The following is a 21,384-nucleotide window of genomic DNA, read 5'->3' as shown; positions in this document are numbered from 1 at the left end:
CCTAGATAAGGACAAAGCTAGGAAAGAAAAGGAGGAACCAACTGAAAAATCTTACAGCAGTAGAGAACTTCAGAGAAAGCTAAGGTATGTGTGAGGATCTAATCTTTTAGGGGTAATTTTCTTAAGCTAAAACAAAGAGTGAACATTTAAGCACCTGAATTAAATAATTGTACCTAAAATACACCCCACTAGCACAAATGCAAGTAACCTTAATTTACCTCTGGTCTTTTGAGATCAAGGCATGTCTTGAGCTATATCTTCTAACACTGACAGAAACAGTAACAGACAAAAATAAATAAATAAATAAATAAATAAATAAACAACCATTACCTCTTATCTGAAAGGCTTTGGTGATCTGGTGTCTGGCAAAGATTATTCTCCCGAAAAGCCAGAACATTGTTCCCTCTATTTAAGAAAAATAAATAAATAAATAAAATTGGTACTCTATATCCACAATCATTTACAGCTGTCTTAAGCCATGTATGGTATATCAATCTCATATCTACACTGAATAGTGGACCTTTGCAATCAGAGATACTCATTAATTTAAGGAATGAATATGCCAGCTTTCCCTTTCTCTGCTGCTTTATTATCTCCGTCACATGTCAAAATGTCGCCGTCCATTTGGGTCTCTCCAATTTATAGGACAATATACTCAGCAAACTAAACTTTATTTCAGGAGGTCATTAGGTTATAAAGAAAATCAAATGTGGGCTCACTCCCCTTTGTACAGATGAGTTTAATGTGAGTTCTCTAATTTATCCCTTCACTAATTCACAAATTTCTCCCTCACAGTGCAGGCATCCCTTGTGTCACACTGGAAGCATAAAAGCCTCGGATGATGGATCCACTCCAGAGGCTTTTTTGGGGGTAAGTTGGTATGGTTATACCCCAGCTCAGATAGCTGATCTACACATTTCCATAGGTTAGTGGGTTTTGAAGACTGCCAGACATCTTCTATGCAAAGCTTCAGTAGAGAAGAGCTGCAGGGGACAAGAGGCTCAGGTGACAAGGGCAACAGAGTGGCCCTTAGCTCTTCCTGCCCTGTGTCCTGCCTACACATTGCTCTTGCTGTGACCTAATGGCAGTGCTCCCAGTGTACACCAGGTTTTGGCATGACCAGGAGCTGGCGCACTCACATGCACCCCTTGCTGTGGACCAAATACCTAGCAAACCCAACATCTCAGACAGCGTAGGTACAGTTGTTCTTCTTGCCTCGATGAAGACATAAGAAAGATCTGAGCACTCAAGTCTAGCTTGACAGTTGATTATCAGGTAACAGTTGGTAATACATGCTTTCAACACAATGAGATAAGTGATAAACATGGATATAAAAACATATTAATAGCAAAACTAATAAAATACAACACAATAATACAATGATCATACGATGTAACACAAGATGCAATGTGCCATTTGCAGATGGTACTTATCTCATAAAAACGTCATACCAATGATGTCCAGCAGTTTGTTCTATTTCTGTTGCAATTCTGACAATCCAGCCAGCATCGTGTTTGATAGCAATGGCCACCTGTTTTTGGCAAATAATAGCCTTTTCATGTTTGGTGATTAAAGTTTCAAGTTCTTCATTTTGAGAATACACTGTGTCACATATTGAGCCTAAGGTTACGGTCCAAATTGTAAGTCCATTTTCAACCAGTATTAGAGAATCATTAAAGTTGGAAAAAACCTCCAAGATCACCTGGTCCAACCACCCCCCTACCACCAATATCACCCGCTAAACCATATCCCTAAGTACCATGTACAACCTTTCCTTGAATACCTGATTCCATCACCTCCCTGGGCAACCCATTCCAACGCCTGACTGCTCTTTCTGAGAAGAATTTTCTCCAAATTTCCAACCTGAAATATCGATGTAGTCACTGGGAATACCAATGACCTTTCCTACAGAAGTAGCTTAGGGTCTCCAGAGTGAACTGCAAAGCTGTTGTAGCAGGTAAGGGCTAGGCAAGGAAATTCAGACTCAAGCCAACCCCAAGGCTGTAGATTATGCTGAATTATTTTTTCTTAGGCCTTCATAAATTGGCCAATATTCCATTCAAGTCAAAAGACTTTCCTTCTCTTGTGTATGTAGAAACCTAAGAATATTATTGTGGCAGAATTTTGTGTGGAACCTCTTTCTTCAGGGTAGAGTTAAATTCACATTCCACGGAGTAGCCAGAAAAAAAAAAAAAAAAAAAAAAAAAAAAAAGTAAAACACTTTAGGTATGAAATGAAAAGTCTCATCACTGCTGGCTATTAAACAGATAAGGCAAAGCTCAGTAAATGAAGTGCTAACTTGGAAAGTCTAATGAACTACCTTCTCTCTTCATTTCACTTTGCCAACATCAACACCTTTATCTTTAAACACTTAACTGTTTGTCACTAACACTGCTGTACAGTATTTTATGAACACAGTGAAAAGGTTTCTTTACATTTCAGAGAGTAAGGATTCCCCATTTGCTGAACAGCCTCCAAACTCAAAGCCACATGCAGCCCACAGGCCTGTAATTTCTTAGCAAACAGGTCAGAATAACACATTGCATTCAATTTTAACACCAACCCATGGAGATATAAAACTTCAGTTACAAGAAAGCTGCCCAGAAAATCCTTTAGAGAAGGAACACATACAAGTCCAACAAGACTATAAGGCACTGAAGTTTCTGCCTTTAAATATATATCCAGTCCCATTGGGTTACTTGTTTGTTGCTATGAGGGGGGTTAATTACTTGTGTTTTCACCCAGCCAGTCAGGGACAGAGCTTTGGTTCTGTGCCTAGTCCAGTGTGGTCAGAGTATGTTCCCAGCTTTGTGGTCTGCCAAATTGCTTGAGATCGTTGGTGCCCGTGTTAAGGGAAGAAAATCAGGGTCTCCACACTCTTTAACTCTCTGTGCCTGGCCATCCTAAGTAGCAAGGTTTTTAGTGAAACCTCTTTCTGGGCAGCATGGCCAGAAGCCTAACAATAATTTCTCATTTTTGTATGGCTCTGATCCAGCATGTTATGAGCAAAAGCAGGTTGGCAACCAACACCCTGCAACCCAGCAGTAGCACAGGATGTCTTTACCAGCATATCTGAAGGACCACTCCCCATCACAACTGACAGCAGCAGCATCAAGAAAGTGATCATCCCAAGACTGAAGACATTACCTTAGAAAAATCACTGTTAGAATTTTACAAATCTTTCTACAGATAGACATTTAGCTATTCTTAGCACTTCAGTGAAACATATGGTGATGTTTCCTTCACATTTCATGGGACAGATACTAAAAGGAGTATCCCTGCAGTCCCATATCTGCTCATTATCAAAAACATAGCCTATGAGCAAGTAGGTGAATGTAGGATTTCCAAAGCTATGGAAAGTCCTATAGGTGTAGGACTTCTATTAGAATAATTTCTGCAACAGCATTAGTTCTGATTAATTGTTAATATTTTTGTAGAGGCAAAAAAATTCTATCCAAACTGCAGTGTCACATTGGCTTACCAGAAGAAGGACAAAGACTTTCCAGCTCTAAATAAAGTTAATAGGTCTGTATCAGCTTTCAGCACATGGAATTTACCCAACAGATGTAAGAGAATAGAAAAAGTTGTGTTTGTTCCAGTTTTGAACAGACTGTGATGAGTAAAACCAAACACAGGAGCCATTTCTGAAAATCCCTAACACATGTGTTCAAATGAGCTGGCTTCATTTTATCACAGGATTCTTCAGCACCCTTGATGTTGTAATACTCTAAGCTGTGGCTGCTTAACACCTCTTAACACAAGGTACAGCCTACACAGAGAAATAACTTCTTGCTGGTTTTCCCCCGGTCAGAGGATTTGGGGCTTTGTCTGTTTTTTGTTTGTTTGATTGATTTAAATTGAAATTTAGAAAATGTTTAGGTTATTTCTTTACTTTATGGATGAGATCCATGTCTGTACAGAGGGGAAATACAGAGGTCTATTGATATTCTTTTATCCTAATATGGCTTCCATCCTAACAAACTCAAGATATTCATGCAGTAAGGGTAATTGCAGCCTCATCCAAATAGGAAGAGCGAGGAGAACCTGTGACTACATCAGGCAGTACAGGAGCTTTAACTACATCAGCTAGTGTTAAAAAGCAGCTCCCACTCCTTTGCTATGTCTGCTGCTAAAGCTTTTATGTATACAAATATATATTGTACACACACATAATTTGTTAACAAACTATTATGTTTATTTCTGTTTGTCTTTATGAATAAATATCTGTAGCATATGCTGATTAAAAGAACAATAATTTTTAACCATACATATCATATTCAAAAGCTGCATGCAGAACAAATTTATTGCAGATATTGTAAATAAAACAAGATTTAAAAGAAGACATAGAATAGCTAGGGCTTGTCTTGAAAAGAAAAACTGAAAGAATGTGTAAGGGCGTATGGCTGGCATGGGGCTGGAAACTGAAGACAATAGCAGAAGCAAAACCAATTAAAATTAATCCTAAGCCTATAAAAGAGAATGGCAAAACTGCATCTGAAAATAATATTAATGGACATGACATTGCAGGATATATTCACAGTAGTGTCCCAGGGAAACAAACAAACAAATTAAACCAAAACAACAACAAAAACCCACAAAAAAAAAAAAAAAAAAATCAAAGAAAATGTGTTTCTAGTTAAATTAAAATTAAAGATTAAATAAAACATACTTTCTGTTTTCTCCAGAATTTGGCTTTATGTGAAATGCCAACACAGGGGTCACTTTGCAGTATAAAATACCATTATTACAGCAGCTACTGTACCACTTAGTTTTTTCACCTTTGCAATGCAGGCTTTGGACAATTCTCTATTGTCTTTTGCTTTCTTACAGTGTAAGCACACTAGGCTGGTACATACTGTTAATCACTGTTTTTAATTTGAATTGCTATTAGTTTCTTTAATATTCAAAGCAGCCTTGCTAGAGAGTGAAACAATAGCTCCAAGGCAACAGAAGCTGTTCAAGTCCTTTATTTCACAGCCTTACTTTCAGGTTGATGCTGAACTATGGGCAGAGGTGCTCCAGCTCTCTCTACATCCAGATGACTCTCCATTTAGATGCTGATGGATAAGATAGCCTCCTCTTCCTTCTTCAGAGCAAAATGGGAGTAGAAGAAAAACGAGAGAGAAGAGTGGTAACAGCCCCAGATTGGTGCTCACAGAAGCAGCTCAGGTATTGGTAGGCATGCAGCACAGGAGGCCTCCTGACCTCGGTGACAAGACACTTACACCATTGCAGCCAAGTCAGTCAGATCCCCACAGGCCTCATCATCAAGCTCTGAAGGTGCTTGAGCAATCACGAGCAGTTTTAGTCACAAACAGAGCACAAACCAAGTAAGGGATTCTTGACTATGCTCTGCTGCCTGTTTCCTCGGTGGCTTAGTATCACTGTTACTGCTTTTCCTTACAACTTTTCTTGTATGATCTCAATCACTCTCCAAGTTAATTAGTTTGGATCTAATTAGTAGGATAATTAACACCACTTTTTAAGAAAAAAAAAAATATATAATAGTTCTTTTCATTTCAGTGCTGTATGACTAAATCTGAACTTTGCCTTCAACTCAACAACTCTTGAAAAGATTGACCTGATAGCAAATCCTTTTAAGTGTTGGCCAGGAATCAGACTCCCAACAAATTATAATTTCAGGTCTGTTTCAGGAGAAATACACATGATCACTATGGGAATTGCCATTTAGGTTTCTTTTGATAGTGAGCCTATAAAGGTGACGATTCAGCCAGTGGGCAATGTTAAAGCCTTCTTCAAAACTTTAACTTGTTCATGGAGTTGAGTGACCCTGAGTTATCTGACAAGCAAAAAACCTCACCATGTTGTAGGAGATTTTTATACCATAGTTCATGTGCTAAGGGGAGGTGAGGAAATTTGCTAATACAGAGAAATTTTCAGGAAAAAAGGAGACCTGTAACAGGGAAAAAAAAGTAAGGCAATATAACTTTAGGGGAGATTCTTCTTTATCTGTAAAGCTGCAATAAGTTGTATTTGCCTTTGAAAATGCAAAAGGAACATCTAGGTCTGGATGCTAGCACCTGGGTATTTAATTTGGTGATAGTCAATGAAATCCCATGAGGCACAAACTATTTAATCTATACCTACTGAATTCTAATATTGCTGACTATATAAGGGACAGACTTACACACAGTTTAAACAGGTATTCCTCCTTTCAGCTTTGGTATTTTAACTGAATTGATTGTCAGTGAAGACATTTCCCGTACAGCTAAACTTTGATCATGAGGCAGGGCTTGTGATGTGCTTGTGCTATTCAAATATGTGCTTATTTTTAAGTGCCTTCTCTTAGACTGTAATAAGCTTACAAGGTGTTCAGAAACTGCATAAAGACTTCTCTTCATCAAAGCAAATATATCTGCAGATTTTGGGAAAATGCCTGCACTGCACTCCCTAAAATGCGATATGTGATTAGGTTATTAAAGACTGAATAGCAAGGCTGTAGCAGAAAGGAGCACATTAAAAATGAGTGACAACACTTCCTGATTTGAGTGTATAACTATGCAGCCTTAATATTCTCTGTACTGTTTCAATTTTTTGCATAAAATTTCTTGCAGCAGGGACTTTTGGTTGTTTGACAGATTCAGACTGACAGTCTACAGGTGAACAGCTTTCTGCCATGTTACTAGTTTTCTGAGCCATTTAGGAGCTTAGTGACAAGTGCATATTATGTGTAGGCACTTATCAAGGGCCAAGACGTAAAAGTCTGTCTAAAAAATGGCTTCATTGACTTAAGCAAGTTTGTGTCATGCTTGAGGATGCGTAGAATTTGATTCCAAGTACAGAGCTTCCTTTCACATTTGATTGCTCATTTTTTATTCAGCAAGATAATAACCTGTCAATCTTCAGCGAGAATAAGCTCTCCTAACACTCCAATTCATAGAGCAGTTGTTGATTTTACAAAGTGAGGCACTAGCTTACAGCCAACCTCCCTCTTTTATTCCAGGCTTTGTACCAACTTTGGAAGAGTTATTAAGAATTTAAAAGCCTAAACAAAGCAAATTCCATTTCTTTCTTGAACAATTTAGTATTTATCTTACCAGTTTAAATAGTCAAATATTGCTTCCTTTTTTACAACAGAAATGAATAAAGTATATAAAGCATTCAGTCAACATTGTGCAGTTTGCTTTCATGAGCAACAAGATCTCCTGAAGGGAATAATGCATAAAATGTAGAAGGGAATAATGCTTGATAACACAAAAAATGTACCCTGTAGAATATGATAAGTTTTATTACCAAGCATATAAAGTAGCAGTTGCTGGTTTGTGTGAAAATCCCTGCTGTTCTGCTATAACTAACACCCCCCGAGGAATGGGGCAAAAGCCTCACCCCTCGAAGAGGCCTTCGCTTCAACTACAAGTGCACAAATTGCTTCACAAATTTAAAATGGCGTGAGGGGAGGGAGGAAATGAGAATACTCACAACCTCGTGCATGGAATTCAAGATTAAGAACTTGAAAAATTTGGAAATGCAAGATAACCATCAGATTGGTGTTTTGTTTTTGTTGTTGTTTTAACCTTTTGATATTTATTTCTTCTTTGTAGAAAAACATGGCATGTGTAGATTGGTCAGGTGACCATGTAATTGTTATGTTCTCTCTATGTTATTTCACACATGACAAGACACTTACCCTGGTATAAAATACCTTCTTTTTTATTGTTTTCAGTATCTTGAACTTTGGGACCAGATGCATTCGTATTTCATAGTTTGTAACTGGCCAAAATGTAAATAATACCTTGTTATGTAATACCTTGTTATGTAATTAGTGAGCCTGACTCTAATTATCTTTGAGTAAAAATCAAACAGACTAGGAGACAAGACAATTTCATCTTGTCAGTGCCAATCATTTACTTCCTCTAAGGTCACTCTTGCAATATATAGGGAAATTATACCTAATTATACTTATCCATTATTACTGTGATTTTAGGCAATTCAGGCTAATTTATAAGATCAGACTACTTCAAACCTATACCTTGGTGAAAGCTCACCACCCTGCAGAGTAGATGGTGCTGGGTTTTAGCTGAAAGTAGACAGTCAGGTCCATTGGGGAGAGATACTGGCTTTCCTCTTGTGCACCAGTTACAGAAGTTCCTGCGAATAACCTCTGTGAAACGGGTAAACTATGAAATGCCCATAAGAGACAGTAGTCAAAAAGGTTTCCTCCTGATTACAGTGAGCAATGTGCCTCAAAAAGCATTGCTTTTTTCTTGTATTAGTTTCTCTACCTTCAGATCTTACCACAGTCACTTGGTTAAATTCTGCGATGCTCTTCAGAGATGTCAAATAATCTCATTGCCCATTACAAAATCAAGGGATTTTTGGGTCACTTTCTTGGGGCTTTATGCGTAGTATGTGCTTTGGATCTGGCCATGAATCATTTCAAAGAAGCCTTAGAATACTACTTCACTAATTTCATAAATATTTATACAGTAACCAGCAGGGAAGCAACAATCCTGATTACAAGCTACTTACAGAAGGCATCAATGCAATACAAATACCAAAAACAAACAAGTGATCAAACAAATAATTATAATTGTAGTTGCTGAATACCTTGACCTTATGGTGAATTTTAGCTCTTCTCACTGAATTATGGCATCTTAGTCATTCTTGTTGTATTGACAGAATGTTTGGAGAAAATCTTCTCTTTCAAATGAATCTAATATTACTGCCTGACTCACTGATACTGTGATCTATAAATATTTTAAACATCTTGCTGCATTTGATTATCTATTTTATGTAACTCTTTACCCCACCTATGCTTTTTCCATATATTCTTCCATACTTTCAAAGCTGAAACAACAATCATCATTTTATTCCACATTTTCTCCCCCAGAACACTGTGATTTTTTGTGAAAGAGTAGAATTCTATGAAGATTGCCTGTGACTGTTGGGGGAGAAGCAGTGAAGAATGAAGCAGCTGTGTTTCTGCTCCCTTCACAACAGTGACTGTGATGGTGAGCTTTGCTGATCAGTGTCCCTCCACAGAGGCCAGAAGAAGGCATTCTCTGTGTTGCTTCCCTTTCCCATGCACGGGAATCGAGTTAACATTGTAGCAGAACCAATACCAGCCTGGAAGGAAATATTGTTTATTTTATCACAGACTTCTCATTTATACTTGCAGGACTGTGCTAAGACTGGTACATACGAAAATGTATGCTGCTGAGTACCTCCAATAAGATTTGGAGACGCTCAACACCTCTAGTATGGCTTATCAGAAGTTGGCAAGTCAGGTCCAGGATTTCACTAAAATCCTAGTGCCAGTCATGGCAGTGAATTGTTAATCATCTTCATGCTCGGGTGACTCATTCACAGGCTTTTGAATATCACTTCTAAAAGACTTGCACCATCTTTCAGCTTAAGCCAAGAACAAACCCTGTGAGGTCTGTGGTTTCCCCTCTCTATGCAGAGAGGCAACAAGCCAATTAAATGCTGGTGCAAAAGAAGGAGTTGTATAGGTCAGTCATATTTTATATACTTATAGCATTTGCTTGTTATAGACCCAAAAATGCTAAATGTCAAAAAATATGGTTTGGTCTGCTCCCCCAGTCACCTTGCTTCCTGTTATATTTTTTTAAGTCTTCAGATTGCCCTTTACATACCAATTCCAGAAGGCAGCATATAAAGTCATATAAGCATATAAACTGGACTATGCATTTGCATCCTATTGGACAACTCAGATTGTCAAGTAGATGTTAGCATGAGTACAACTACCACAAGTTGACCCCTCTATATTTAAGTGAGTTGCAGCCCAATACTTTTATAACTTATTTGGTCAAAATAAATAGACAACATTCTGAAATTATCAAAACTATTTATTTCCCCCAACCATTCTTACACAACCATTTGTGAATCCTTTTTCTTTATTTTAATAGTTTGATTCACGGTAGATAAACTATTTCTTTTAATTTTTTTATTTATTTATTTTTTTTTTTAGGAAATCCTTTCTTCCATAATTAGAATATTAAAATCTTCAAAACTTTTACAGATTAGAGAAACTGTATATCTAGCAGTCAGAGCCTGATATGCACCTTGGAGAATCAGTAAGGCATACTGCTGCTGACAGTCTCTTTTTCTGACAGTTGTATGTGAAAATTTCATTAATGATGCTTGTTGATCTATTTTTAAAGCTTTAAACATATAAATCAAATTGCACTATGTGAAATGTCCCTACACATAAGACAGATTTCTTCAGTACCACATGTGATCATAAAAGATAGCTACCAAAAAAAATCAAAATCAAGACATTCTAAAACAGAGTTAATTTAGGGTCAAAATGAACAGCAGCTCACTGTATGTATTATGTTTTGTTTGATTCTTTGTATTTTTAATGTATTTTGTAAGTGAAGGGCAGGTTTTTCAATTCAATTATTTTCAGAGGACTAACACTGACATTTTGCTATGTTTTCTATACTTAACTTTACTTATTGAAGTTGAGTGTTTTGTTTTGTTTTTTAATTTCAATTAATGAAAATGTAAACTACATAACTATATTAAAAATTTAAGAAAAAATAGATAATACAGTGAAGTGCCTAACTTGATTCTGCTTGAACAGAATGTGTAAGAGAATTAATCCAAATTCAAAATTAGGATGGAGGCATTTCTTCTGGAGAGATGTCAAATGTCATGGAGAACTCAAAACATAGTGGGTGTGCCTGACTAACAGAAGTTCCAGTTTAGGAAAATCTATTCTGTTGTACATTAAGTTTTTGTTCAGAACAGGAAAACAGGGGCATACAGGGACCTTAATACTCAGAAAGAATGACTGTTCCATCCTGTGAGCAAAGAAACAGGTTTGCTATTAAAAGTTTTGATTTCTTAGTTATGGCAGAAAGAAATTTAATTTTAAAAACACCTTTGACAGGTATTTAGTCTAAATCACAAGACAGAAAAAGGTTCTTTTGCAGGCAAAAGCTTTGGGAAACTGTTGGGCCAACTACATATGTGTATGTGTATATGTACATACATATATGTATATGCATATCTATTATATACATATATATATTTTTATATACATATAAGGCCTCTCTTTGCCAGTATGAAATGTATGTCAAGAAAAAGATGTCACGGACATACTTATCTACAGGAAGCATGCAGCAAGGCCCGTGTCTAGGATCCATAAAACTCAGTGCACGTGCACGGTGACTATTTTCTGGGATTGCTAAAGTCCACTCATTTCTAATGCAAGCAAAGAGAGTTTCCACAGTTCCTTTCTCCTGTCCTCTCTCCCCAGAGCTCTCCAGGCATGCCAGCCCTCCTTTCCCATCTCTTCCCATTGTAAATGTCATATCCCCATCTGCTGCCCCTGAACTCGCTGTGCTGGCAGGCTCATGTGGGCAGAATGCAGCAGCTGAGGTTACTCAGCACCGTGCGCTACACTGACGCTTCAAAGGCAATTACTAGCATTTTCCACAGAGGAAAAAAAAAATGTGCAAAAGGGATTAATGCTGCTGTTTCTCTTTTGATGCCTGTAGTGCAGATCAGGACCTATCTCCTGCATCATCCAGTCCAACTCCTTCTTGCTGCAGGCACTATATAGTTTATTCCCTCAGGAGAACTATGTGTGCTTTTTACCAGCCAAGCCAACTGGTGACTGAGTGACTGCTTTTGTCTTTCCAAACACCCCTAGAAACACGATATGCTTTCGTAAAATCTCAGTTATCTGGAATTTTCTTTCTACCTCCATCCCAAATGATGTTACTATTTGAGCCAGCAAATGTGTGCATTACTCTGGTCAGGAGGACTTCTCTTGTGTAAAATTATGTGTGCTTTACTGTTTTTATCAAATGAAACCATAATAACACAGCTCAGAAAGTGTGTGCTCTTATTGAAAAACACATTTTACAGGAACTGCTTCTTCTGATAATTGCATATTTGGCGACAGAGGGTGAGGGGGTGAAGAAAAGCTATTTTCCCATCTGCAGCAAATCCTGACAACCGCTTAAAAACAACGGTAATGAGACAGAGAAAAAGAGATTTGTGAAGGTTTTAGATATTAGTTTCATGCTATAGCTGCACACCAGGCCTTCCTCAATTTGTTTAGGTTTATAGCTGGGGGATGGGGGTTTGCACAGCTCACTGGAACTCTTGGCAAAATACAGATATATCAGAACCTGTATTTCTCATTGAATGTTTTAAGCCAAAATTACTTAGTGAATGGCTTACTTCACAGCATTCACACCATTCAAATTCTGAATGAAGAGCCAGGAGATGAAGAAGTGAAAAAATGGATCAATGTTTGCTGACCCATTAAGTGGAAGAAAATTTCAGACCAGTCTTTACTGAGTTCAAGCAATTCCCCTCGTCCTAAATAGACTCCTCTTTGTTGGAGAGTCCTGAGTGTGGGCTCAGAAAAAATTTGGAAAGGAAGCAAGTTAAATGACAACTTTTGTCAACTACAGGCAACAAGGGAAGAAAGAAAAGTACTGTACCAGCAACTCCTGGAGAGCAAGATACAGAGAGCAAAGCTCTGCCTTCCACTGCTCCATGCACACTGTGGTACCTGGGCAATGTCAGGGCAAGCTGCCTGCATGATCTTGCACCTTACAGAAATTCTGTCTCTTCTTGCACACAAGGGAGCACAGAACCACAGCCAACAATACTGCAGTGAGTGGAAACCTTCGATCATGTGCAGGAGAGAGGCTGGAGGCCTTTGAAAAGTCTTGGCTTTATAAAGTTGTGGCTCCTGCTCTCTGCCTCGCAATCCTAGCTGCTGGCATGTGTAACCATAACCTTTCAGCTAGAGCTACACTATAAAAGTCTGCAATGTAAGCTGCTGAATGAATATGTTTATCTGTAAACATCCCTATTTAGATACAGAAATTCTAATTCTACCTCAGCATATACTGTAAATGTCTATAATATTTATAAGGCATTAAAACACGTGTTTATGAAAAAAACATGGGGCACATGAATATATTTGATTTCCAATAGCTGTTAGTTTCTCCTACCTGTGGTACCTGGTACTTAATAAATAAAACATTTCATCTAACCTGCAAAATAATTCAGGACAAAAACAATCTCAGAACACTGTCACTAAAAACTCTTTTGAGGTTTCATCTGGTTGGACAATTTTGTGAAATAAGTATGAGAGATCATCATAGTAAGTAAAACCTTTCCCTAAGCAGGTAATACTAACAAGCAAAATAGAAGAAGAAAAGTAGAACTTGGTTATCAGTCTGTCTGGCTGCTATTTTAGATTAAGAGGAAATGGGTTACAATGCTGGTAATTTCATTCAAACATAAGCAGTAACACAGTGATGGGCTGTTCACGATCTGTGATACATGAATGTATCACAGATGTTTTACACTGCCACTTGGATGTCATTGTGACTTCTTGTCTGCAGCCATAATGCAGTCCTATCTCATATTTTTATTGATTCCTGGTGACTTTACCTTGGATTGCCAAACTAGCTATTTTAAAACTATTTTAAAAGGACTAAATATATTTGTGTACATGTGTTTTCGTATACATTTTTTTTTTAATTTTTTTTTTATGCGGTGCCCAACTTGAAATATTCTAAAGTGGGATGAAAAGCTTTGCTTCTGCTAATTTTCACGTTTGCTATTTAGCAGCCTGGGAGAGGAGGGATGGATAGTTCCCGTTTTCACGTTTTCGGACATTTTGAAACAATCTGTCAGACACAGCACGACCTAGCGGCCAGCACAACGCACAGCATCAACACGGGGACCTGTAGCGGGAAAAAGTGCCTTAATTCACCAAGCCTAAAGTCGAGTGTGAGGACACAGCATCATGATGCTGTACGTACAGTACCCGTCTGAAAGCAGAAAGCCCTTGCACACTGCACCAGTCTGCTGTCCTTCTCCGTGCATGACACCAAAGGGCCATGAGACCTGAAGGAGTTCTGGTTCTCTTCCTAAGGGCCAAACCTTGTCCTCCATCAAAGCTTTGTGGAAGGTCTTAAGCACAGAGGCGCAGCAGGGATGGAAGGTGGGCACTGAACACTGAGCTACCCAAGAGGCAGAAGCCACAGTAAGACCTTTCAGCTTGCTTTTGGTAACTGAGAAAAAGTTCAAGCAAGAACCACCCTCCTGCTTCTGAAGGAGACAGCCTGCAGGTTCTCTGCCCAGCAGATTTTTAGCTCCTTGCTCAACAAAACATAAAAACAGGCTATGAGCCTGTGTGTTCGTGGTTATAGCTCTGGTTGGCTGAACTCAGCTGTACTGGATGAGTGCAACTGGAAACATACTTCACTTTGGATTTTATTAACGTCAGCCATGTAACAGATCATTGCTCCTCTTCTTCAGCTCCATGAAGATGGAGTGGAACATTAGGAAACATCTAAAAATCATCAGAAGAGGACCAAGAATAAAAGGGTTTTCACAAGCTGATTGTACCAACAAATTTTATTGTTAAAAGAAAGAAAAAAGCAATAAAAGAGAAAAAAAAAATAAAAAGACAAAAGAAAAAACCCACAGTGTTTCCAGATTCAAATGCTGTTATATTTCAAGTTGAGTATTGGCAAACGTCTAGTTCTTGCACTTCAAGGCTTCAAAAATTCTTATGTTTGTTTAGTGTAACCTGAAGTACTTGGCTTTTTTATAACCCAAGGCACCACACTGAAATGCAGCTCTCTGATATCCACGTGGAGTTATCCTGTGGGATCATCAGGATGCTTGATTCCAAGAGATTTTGTGTGCACTGGCTGAGGATCCAATTGCAGCCATGCTATGAATTGCTAAGACTCTCCATATTGTAGCTTTCCACACAGAACACGATGTTTTCTGCTTCAGGAAAATTAGAGCGTTTCATATTTCCTAGATTGGATTCCAGTTGCTTGCAGAAGCAGCCTCTGTGTTCCAGATTTATTTGAAATGTCTGTCACGTTCAGAAAGGATCTTTCTTCACTATCATGGTGTAATTCACACACACGACCATATTCTTCTCAGAATCATCAGAGAACGCTTCTATAATAACGCTATAATCTCCCTAAATTCCAACGAGAAAACAAGGAAATTAGTGCCTAGTGCTGCCCATTCTTGGCCAAGGGGCTACCTGAAGTCTCAAGCTGCCTAGTGATCTTTTCGCTTTAGCCTAAACCACAGTGCCAGGGCTTTCAGCTCGCTCTGGTCACAGTTACCAGCCCTGCATTGCTTGCCTTGACTGGGCACTGAGTGACAGTGCGCTGCTAGTGCCAGCACTGGTGGCCCAGCAGTCCCCAGCAGTTCCCAGCTCACCTTCCCTCACAGAGCAGAGCTCCAGGACTTGAGCAGAGTTCCTGGTTTAACACTGGAACATTGCTTTTACTTTTGAATATTGTTAGCCCTCTTCTAATCTTTGAGAAGGGTTTCAGGGAGGAAGAGATCAGCATGTGAAAAGAAACTAAGAGAAAGCATAATGGGCAGAAAGAATATGGACAGATTTATTCAAAAGGGAAACAGAAATAATTTACCAAATGAAATGGAACAATAGAAGTTACATTAACTTATATCTTTGATCTTTTCTTTTATAAAATAAAGGAGGAATGATAGGGGAATAATAACCTGAAAACATTTAACATTTCTAGAGGTACTATTAATCTGGACTCATCCTTTCAAGCATAAAAACAAATTCTGACAGTTGCTACAGTTTGGGTGAACTTATCTTTCCACCAAATATATTAATGTAAGACATAAGACTTTTTAAAGTGAGTCCAGAGGAGGGCCACGAGGATGATCAGAGGCTGCAGCACCTCTCCTATGAAGATAGGCTGAGAGAGCTGGGGCTGTTCAGCCTGGAGAAGAGAAGGCTCTAGGGAGACCTTACAGCAGCCTTCTAGCGCCTAAAGGGGGCCTTCATGAAAGCTAAAGAAAGGACTCTTTTTCAGGGGGTGTGGTGACAAGGGATAATGGCTTTAAATTAAACAAGGGGAGATTTAGATTAGATGTTAGGAAGAAATTCTTTACTGTGAGGGTGGTGAGGCACTGGCACGGGTTGCCCAGAGAAGCTGTGGATGCCCCATCCATGGAGGTGCTCAAGGCCAGGTTGGATGGGGCCCTGGGCAACCTGATCTGGTGGGAGGTGTCCTTGCCCATGGCAGGGAGTTGGAACAAGATTATCCTTAAGGGTCCTTTCCAACCCAAACCATTCTGTGATTCTATGATTCTGTGATTCTACAATTCTGTGATTCTATGATTCCATGATTCTATGAAGTATGTTATTTTATCACTATTTATATACAATGTGGAAAAGTACCTTTGGAAATATTGTTCTTTTTCCTTTAATGTCAAATGTTGTTGTAATTGTTTCTGTAAAACAGAGAGAATTACAATATAAATGGTTATTTAATCATCAAGCCATAAATGAAACTTTCTGAATAACTTCAACATAGTGTATCTCTCAGCAGCACTACCAATGCCATTTACTCTTCCATGCATAAAGCCTTCACCTCTTTATTCTTCTACAACTCTGCCTATTTGTCTAAACTACATGTTAGAAAACAGAGAATAATCAGAAAGCCACTGCAACATCTTCTACCATCCCATCCTACTGTGATAAATCCAATAATTTAACTAGTAATAGTAGTTCAGACAAATGATAACTGAAGAGATCTGATATTCACTTACAAAGAAAGGAAAATGTGGAAGGCATGTTCTAAGCACTGTCCTGATCTTTTTGGCTTTTAAAATGATATACAGAATTCTCTGCATCAGAGCCTTTGGCATGTTAATGTTAGTTAGCACCTGAAACAGGATAGACTCTTCTCTAATTAAAATAAATAAATAAATAAATAAATTACACGTCGTAGTGGGTTTACATGGCAAGGTTTTGGTAGCAGGGGGCTCTAGGGGTGGTTTCTGTGAGAAGGATCTAGAAGCTGCCCCGTGTTTGGGAAGGTCCCCACTGTTTTCCAGAGCTGAGCCAATAAGCGATGTTGTTTTGCGCCTCTGTGAGAGCATATTTAAGACAGGGGAAAAAATGCCACACCACACAGCAGCTGGGAGAGTGAGAGGAGTGAGGAACAGCCTTGCAGGCACCAAGCTCAGTGAAGAAGGAGGGGGAGAGGTGCTCCAGGCACCGGAGCAGAAGTCCCCTGTGGCCTGTGGTGAGGACCATGGTGAAGCAGGATGTTCCCCTGCAGCCCATGGAGTACCACGGTGGAGCAGGGTTCCACGCTGCAGCCCGTGGAGGAGACCACGGTGGAGCAGGTGGCCCTGCACCGACGGAGGCTGCCGCCTGTGGAAGACCCCTGCCGGAGCAGATTCCGGGCCGGACCTGTAGCCCTTGGAGAGGAGCCCACACAGGAGCAGGTGACCTGGCAGGAGCTGCTTCCCATGGGGGAGCCAGGTTGGAGCAGTTTTCTCCTGAGGGATGGACCCCGTGGTACGGACCCATATCTGGAGCAGTTCTGGAAGAGCTGCTGCCTGTGGGAAGCCCACGCCGGATCAGTTCATCAAGGACTGCATCCCGTGGGTGGGACCCCACAGCACAGGGGACGAGAGTGACCGAGAAGGAGCGGCAGAGAAGTGCTGTAGACTGACCATAACCCCCATTCCCCGTTCCCCTGCACCGCTCGGGGGGAGGAGGTGGAAGAGGGTGGATGGGGGGGAGGAAGGTGCTTTTGGTTTCTTTCCTTAGTTTCTCACTTCTCTAGCTTGTTAGTAATAAGCAATAAATCTTACTATCTCCTTATGCCGAGTCTGTTTTGCCCGTTACAATAATTACTGCGTGATTTTCTCGTCCTTATCTCAACCTTTGAGCCCTTTTCACATATTTTCTCCCCATTCCTTTTTGAGGAGGGGGAGTGAGAGAGCGGCTGTGGTGGAGCTTGGCTGCCCACTCGAGCGGAACCACGACACACGTAGATGGAGAGAGTATCTCTAAAACACCATCCATACATTTACCTGAACAAGCTGTTGTCTGTAAGGTAGTAGTGTCCCTAGATCCTCTCAAGTTTTGTGTGTAGTCCAGTCATATGTGGTCTTCCCATGTCATTTTAAAGTTGTTTAACAATAAAAGTGTCATAATGTGATAAAGGATATTATCAATCCCAATTTAAAGAGATGGAAACCACCACATGAAAACAGTAAAGAACAGAAGTTGGAAACTCCACTTTATCTATCTGCATGGGTTGATCAATTAGTCTTTTAAAAAATCTGATAAGTAGTAAGGAACAGGTTATGCCCCTGTTGAGAGGGCAACCTGCAAGGCAAGGAAAAGCTTTCATACTGACCTCCTTTCAGCATTTCACACACATAGTACTCATCGTCGGCCCCACTGCAAATAATTTCTTTCCAGTGTAACGCTTTGGCACCATCATACCAGACAGTGAAGACTACCTTCAAAAAGGCGATGTCACTTTCTAGTAGAGACATTACAAGTAAGAAAAAGGTAACTGAGAGATAGGAAAAGCACATGCACAGATAAACACTATTTAAATAAACACTATTTTTCTCTGAAATATGGATTTTTTAGAATTCCCCAAAATTAACAAAAATGCATACCTTGAAAACTAATATCCAGAAGAAAAAAAAAAAAAAAGTTGTTTTCTTATCAAAAAGCATCAATTTTAAGAAATATTTGAGTGACAAATTTCACAATCTGTTCTAATTCATTCAGCAAAGACAATAGAGTTCACTCAGCTCCACAGCTCATCCAAATAAATCCCCAGAAGAGAACTCTGGAGGTCCCACACATGTAGCTGTGAACAAGTATTACAAACAATCTGTGCTGGTTGCTTGTAGCCCTTGTAAAGATATCTTTCTTTGGAAGCAATCTTAGCACACCTCCAGAGCTTTTACAGATTATGTGAAATTTGTGATACAGCTCTTTCTTGACTAACACAATTTACTGGCTTAAAGCTGTGTTTAAAGAGTAGTTTAAAGCTGGGTCTGCACACACAGTCCGTTACCACATTTCCAGCTTCTGGAGTATGCATGTTCTTAGTAGAATTCCTGCCAGGATATTATCTCTCCTTAAAATGGCTTGTGTCTTTTTCAGACCAGAAGAGCTTATGTGCTGCAAAATATTGTCTGTTTTCTCCATAAATACCTGAACTGTCTCAAATTTGCATGTACAGTACCAGTCAGTGTGCTGAGCTCTGGCAACTGCTCAAACAAGTCAAACTCAGGCACACGTATTCCCACAAATGGTCTAGAAATCATAATTTCTGTCCATCGCTGCATTTCATCTATTGCACTGCTAATCACATAAACTTATCTCCTAAATAATTTGACATTTAGTATAAAGTATAATCCTTCTGCCTGCGCTCTCTCTCACTCTCTCACCCTCTCTCTCTCTCTCTCTTTCTCTCTCTCTCTTTTTTTTTTTTTTTTTTTTTTTTTTTTTTTCATTTGGAGAATATAACTCTCTAGGCACGAGTGACTCACTTGGAATCCAGGTAAGAGCAGCATGCCAGATGGATGTGTTCAGCATGGTGCAAGGTGTCACATTAAACATGAAATCATGAGCTGCAGAATCTACAGGATAAAATTATTTCATGTTATTAGTGTGAACAGTCTTCTCCAGTGAAATGATAAAAACTTACATATGTATACACATATATATATACAAACACAAAAATATATTAAAAATATATTTAATATAAGGTATATACTATAAAGTTATGTTATCTAATGATCCATGGTACACATTAAATATATCTCAAAGTGATATTTCTGATTATTTACATGCTTAGAAGACAAAAGTAGTATCACATTACTTTGAGATTTAGTAAGAAGAAACAGTTTCAGGGTCATTTATATTTGTACTCAAACACTCAGAGGCAAAACTATGCTTACTTCTACTTTGAAGTTACACACTTTTTATTAGCATTATGCCAACATGGACCTCTGATGAACATATGCTGACTTATACTAACCATTGAAACTATAAGCTTGTATGTTGCCCGAGGCTAGCTGAAGGCCTCAGGTAGCAACAGTGATTTATTTCATCATGATTACAGTGAGTTCTGTCTTCTATTTTGGGGATTAAAGCAAGGGATGTGCCAAGGGAAACTGTCTGACTGCTGGTAATTGGCACTCGTTCTTATCATAGTTACATACAGGAACTTATGATAGAAAAAAGGTCAAACAAAACACACCCTGGTCCCAAAGGCTCAATTTGCAAGCTTAGGTATAGCCACTTTTACACTTGTTACATTTTTTAAATGTGTGTTAGCATCAAGCAAAGTACCCAAAATAAACATTCCCTCTTGAGCCTTGGTTTATAAAGCTGTTTTATGGGTAATACACATTAGTAATGCACATAGATTTTCAAAAGGCATAGTCCTTTCCTTGTGAAATATCTCCTAAAAATCTCACCTTTTTGCCATTGAGTTCACATGGGAACACTGAGCCTGCCTAGCACTCAGAGCTGTGAGGTGCCTAGTTGTTGCAGAATTATGAAAAAAAAAAAAAAAAAACAGTAAACTACACAGATCCAGTGGCCTATATCTCAGAGATGGCAAGTGAGGAAGAGAGAAGCTTTGTTGACCCAGAGCTTCTCTGATCCCCCAGCCCAAAACGGTCTTCTGCTTTTTTTTTTTTTTTTCAATAAAGTTAAAGCTTTTGAATGTAAGTTATTGGTTTAATAAATGTGGATATTTTATACAATACATCACTTGTAAAACAAGTTTAAATCTTTTATCTTTCAGTTTTTCCTGAATCAAAATATGTCTGCTTTACTTAGCAGTAAACAACTTCTCTCTTAGCTGCTGCAGCCATCATTGTGGTAATATTTACACCAACGCAGCATAATTCCCATAATCGGGTGATTAATAACAGAAATATACATCAGCTGAAATTCTTATTTATATTTTCCTATATTCATCAAAGAAACTTTTCCTTAGACTGCCACATTTATTGTGTACAAGCCAGTAAGAAAAGAATAAACTATTTTTTTACTTACCACAAAAAGTATATGACATTTCTAGGTCTGACGACGTACAAAAAAATCCTCTGACTCCACGGGTGAACAAAATGAAAAAAACAAGCCCAAACATGGTTACTTATTTTGATCGGTACTGGACAGAACGCTTTGTTTGGGGGAAAGAGGAACAAAAAATCAGCATAGTCATCCTCAGTCACATGTCTTCAGGGAATATTCAGTTATTTTGTCACGTTCTCTACAATCTTAATTAATCCTATTGCAGCACTATCAGTTATCATCATAATAAATTTTGTGAATAAAATTTCTGCCTTCGTTGTTATGTCTTCCCCAGACTATGTAGCTCAAGCCACGAGTGAAAACTGAAAGAGAAAACTGTGTGAAATAGGGAAGTGAGAAAAACTAAACTTATGTTTACCAGAAGAGTGTAAAAGGCAAGTTGAGTTGACTCAACAGAAATAACACTTGCTAAGGCATAATTTCAAATGGCCACGAGATTTCCTGTACATAATAAAGAAGGGAAAAGCTATATTTGAATGATT

General features: G+C 38.8%; 1 protein-coding gene across 1 annotated transcript; it reads right to left on the bottom strand.

The window, feature by feature from the left end:
* Positions 1 to 14,677: 14,677 nt before the first annotated feature.
* Positions 14,678 to 21,173, bottom strand: LY96 (lymphocyte antigen 96). Its single transcript, XM_032182733.1, has 5 exons — positions 20,864 to 21,173; positions 19,345 to 19,434; positions 18,189 to 18,317; positions 16,211 to 16,263; positions 14,678 to 14,965 (listed from the first exon to the last, which is right to left on the bottom strand). The coding sequence occupies exons 1-5, from the start codon at positions 20,955 to 20,957 to the stop codon at positions 14,864 to 14,866; spliced, it is 468 nt and encodes a 155-aa protein (XP_032038624.1). The 5' UTR covers positions 20,958 to 21,173; the 3' UTR covers positions 14,678 to 14,863.
* Between the last annotated feature and the right edge of the window lie 211 nt (positions 21,174 to 21,384).

Source organism: Aythya fuligula, chromosome 2 (assembly GCF_009819795.1).
Source record: "Aythya fuligula isolate bAytFul2 chromosome 2, bAytFul2.pri, whole genome shotgun sequence".
NCBI classification, from domain to species: Eukaryota; Metazoa; Chordata; class Aves; order Anseriformes; family Anatidae; genus Aythya; species Aythya fuligula.
Note: the sequence above shows the minus strand (reverse complement) of the source record. Positions and strands in the feature narration are given on the sequence as shown.

Coding starts and splice junctions, on each gene's coding strand:
- LY96 (XM_032182733.1), bottom strand. CDS start 20,957: ATGTTTGGGCTTGTTTTTTTCATTTTGTTCACCCGTGGAGTCAGAGGA. Junction 18,318..19,344: donor TGCTCTTACCTGGATTCCAA/GTGAGTCACTCG, acceptor TGTCTCTACTAG/AAAGTGACATCGCCTTTTTG. Junction 16,264..18,188: donor GTGTGAAATGCTGAAAGGAG/GTCAGTATGAAA, acceptor TCTGTTTTACAG/AAACAATTACAACAACATTT.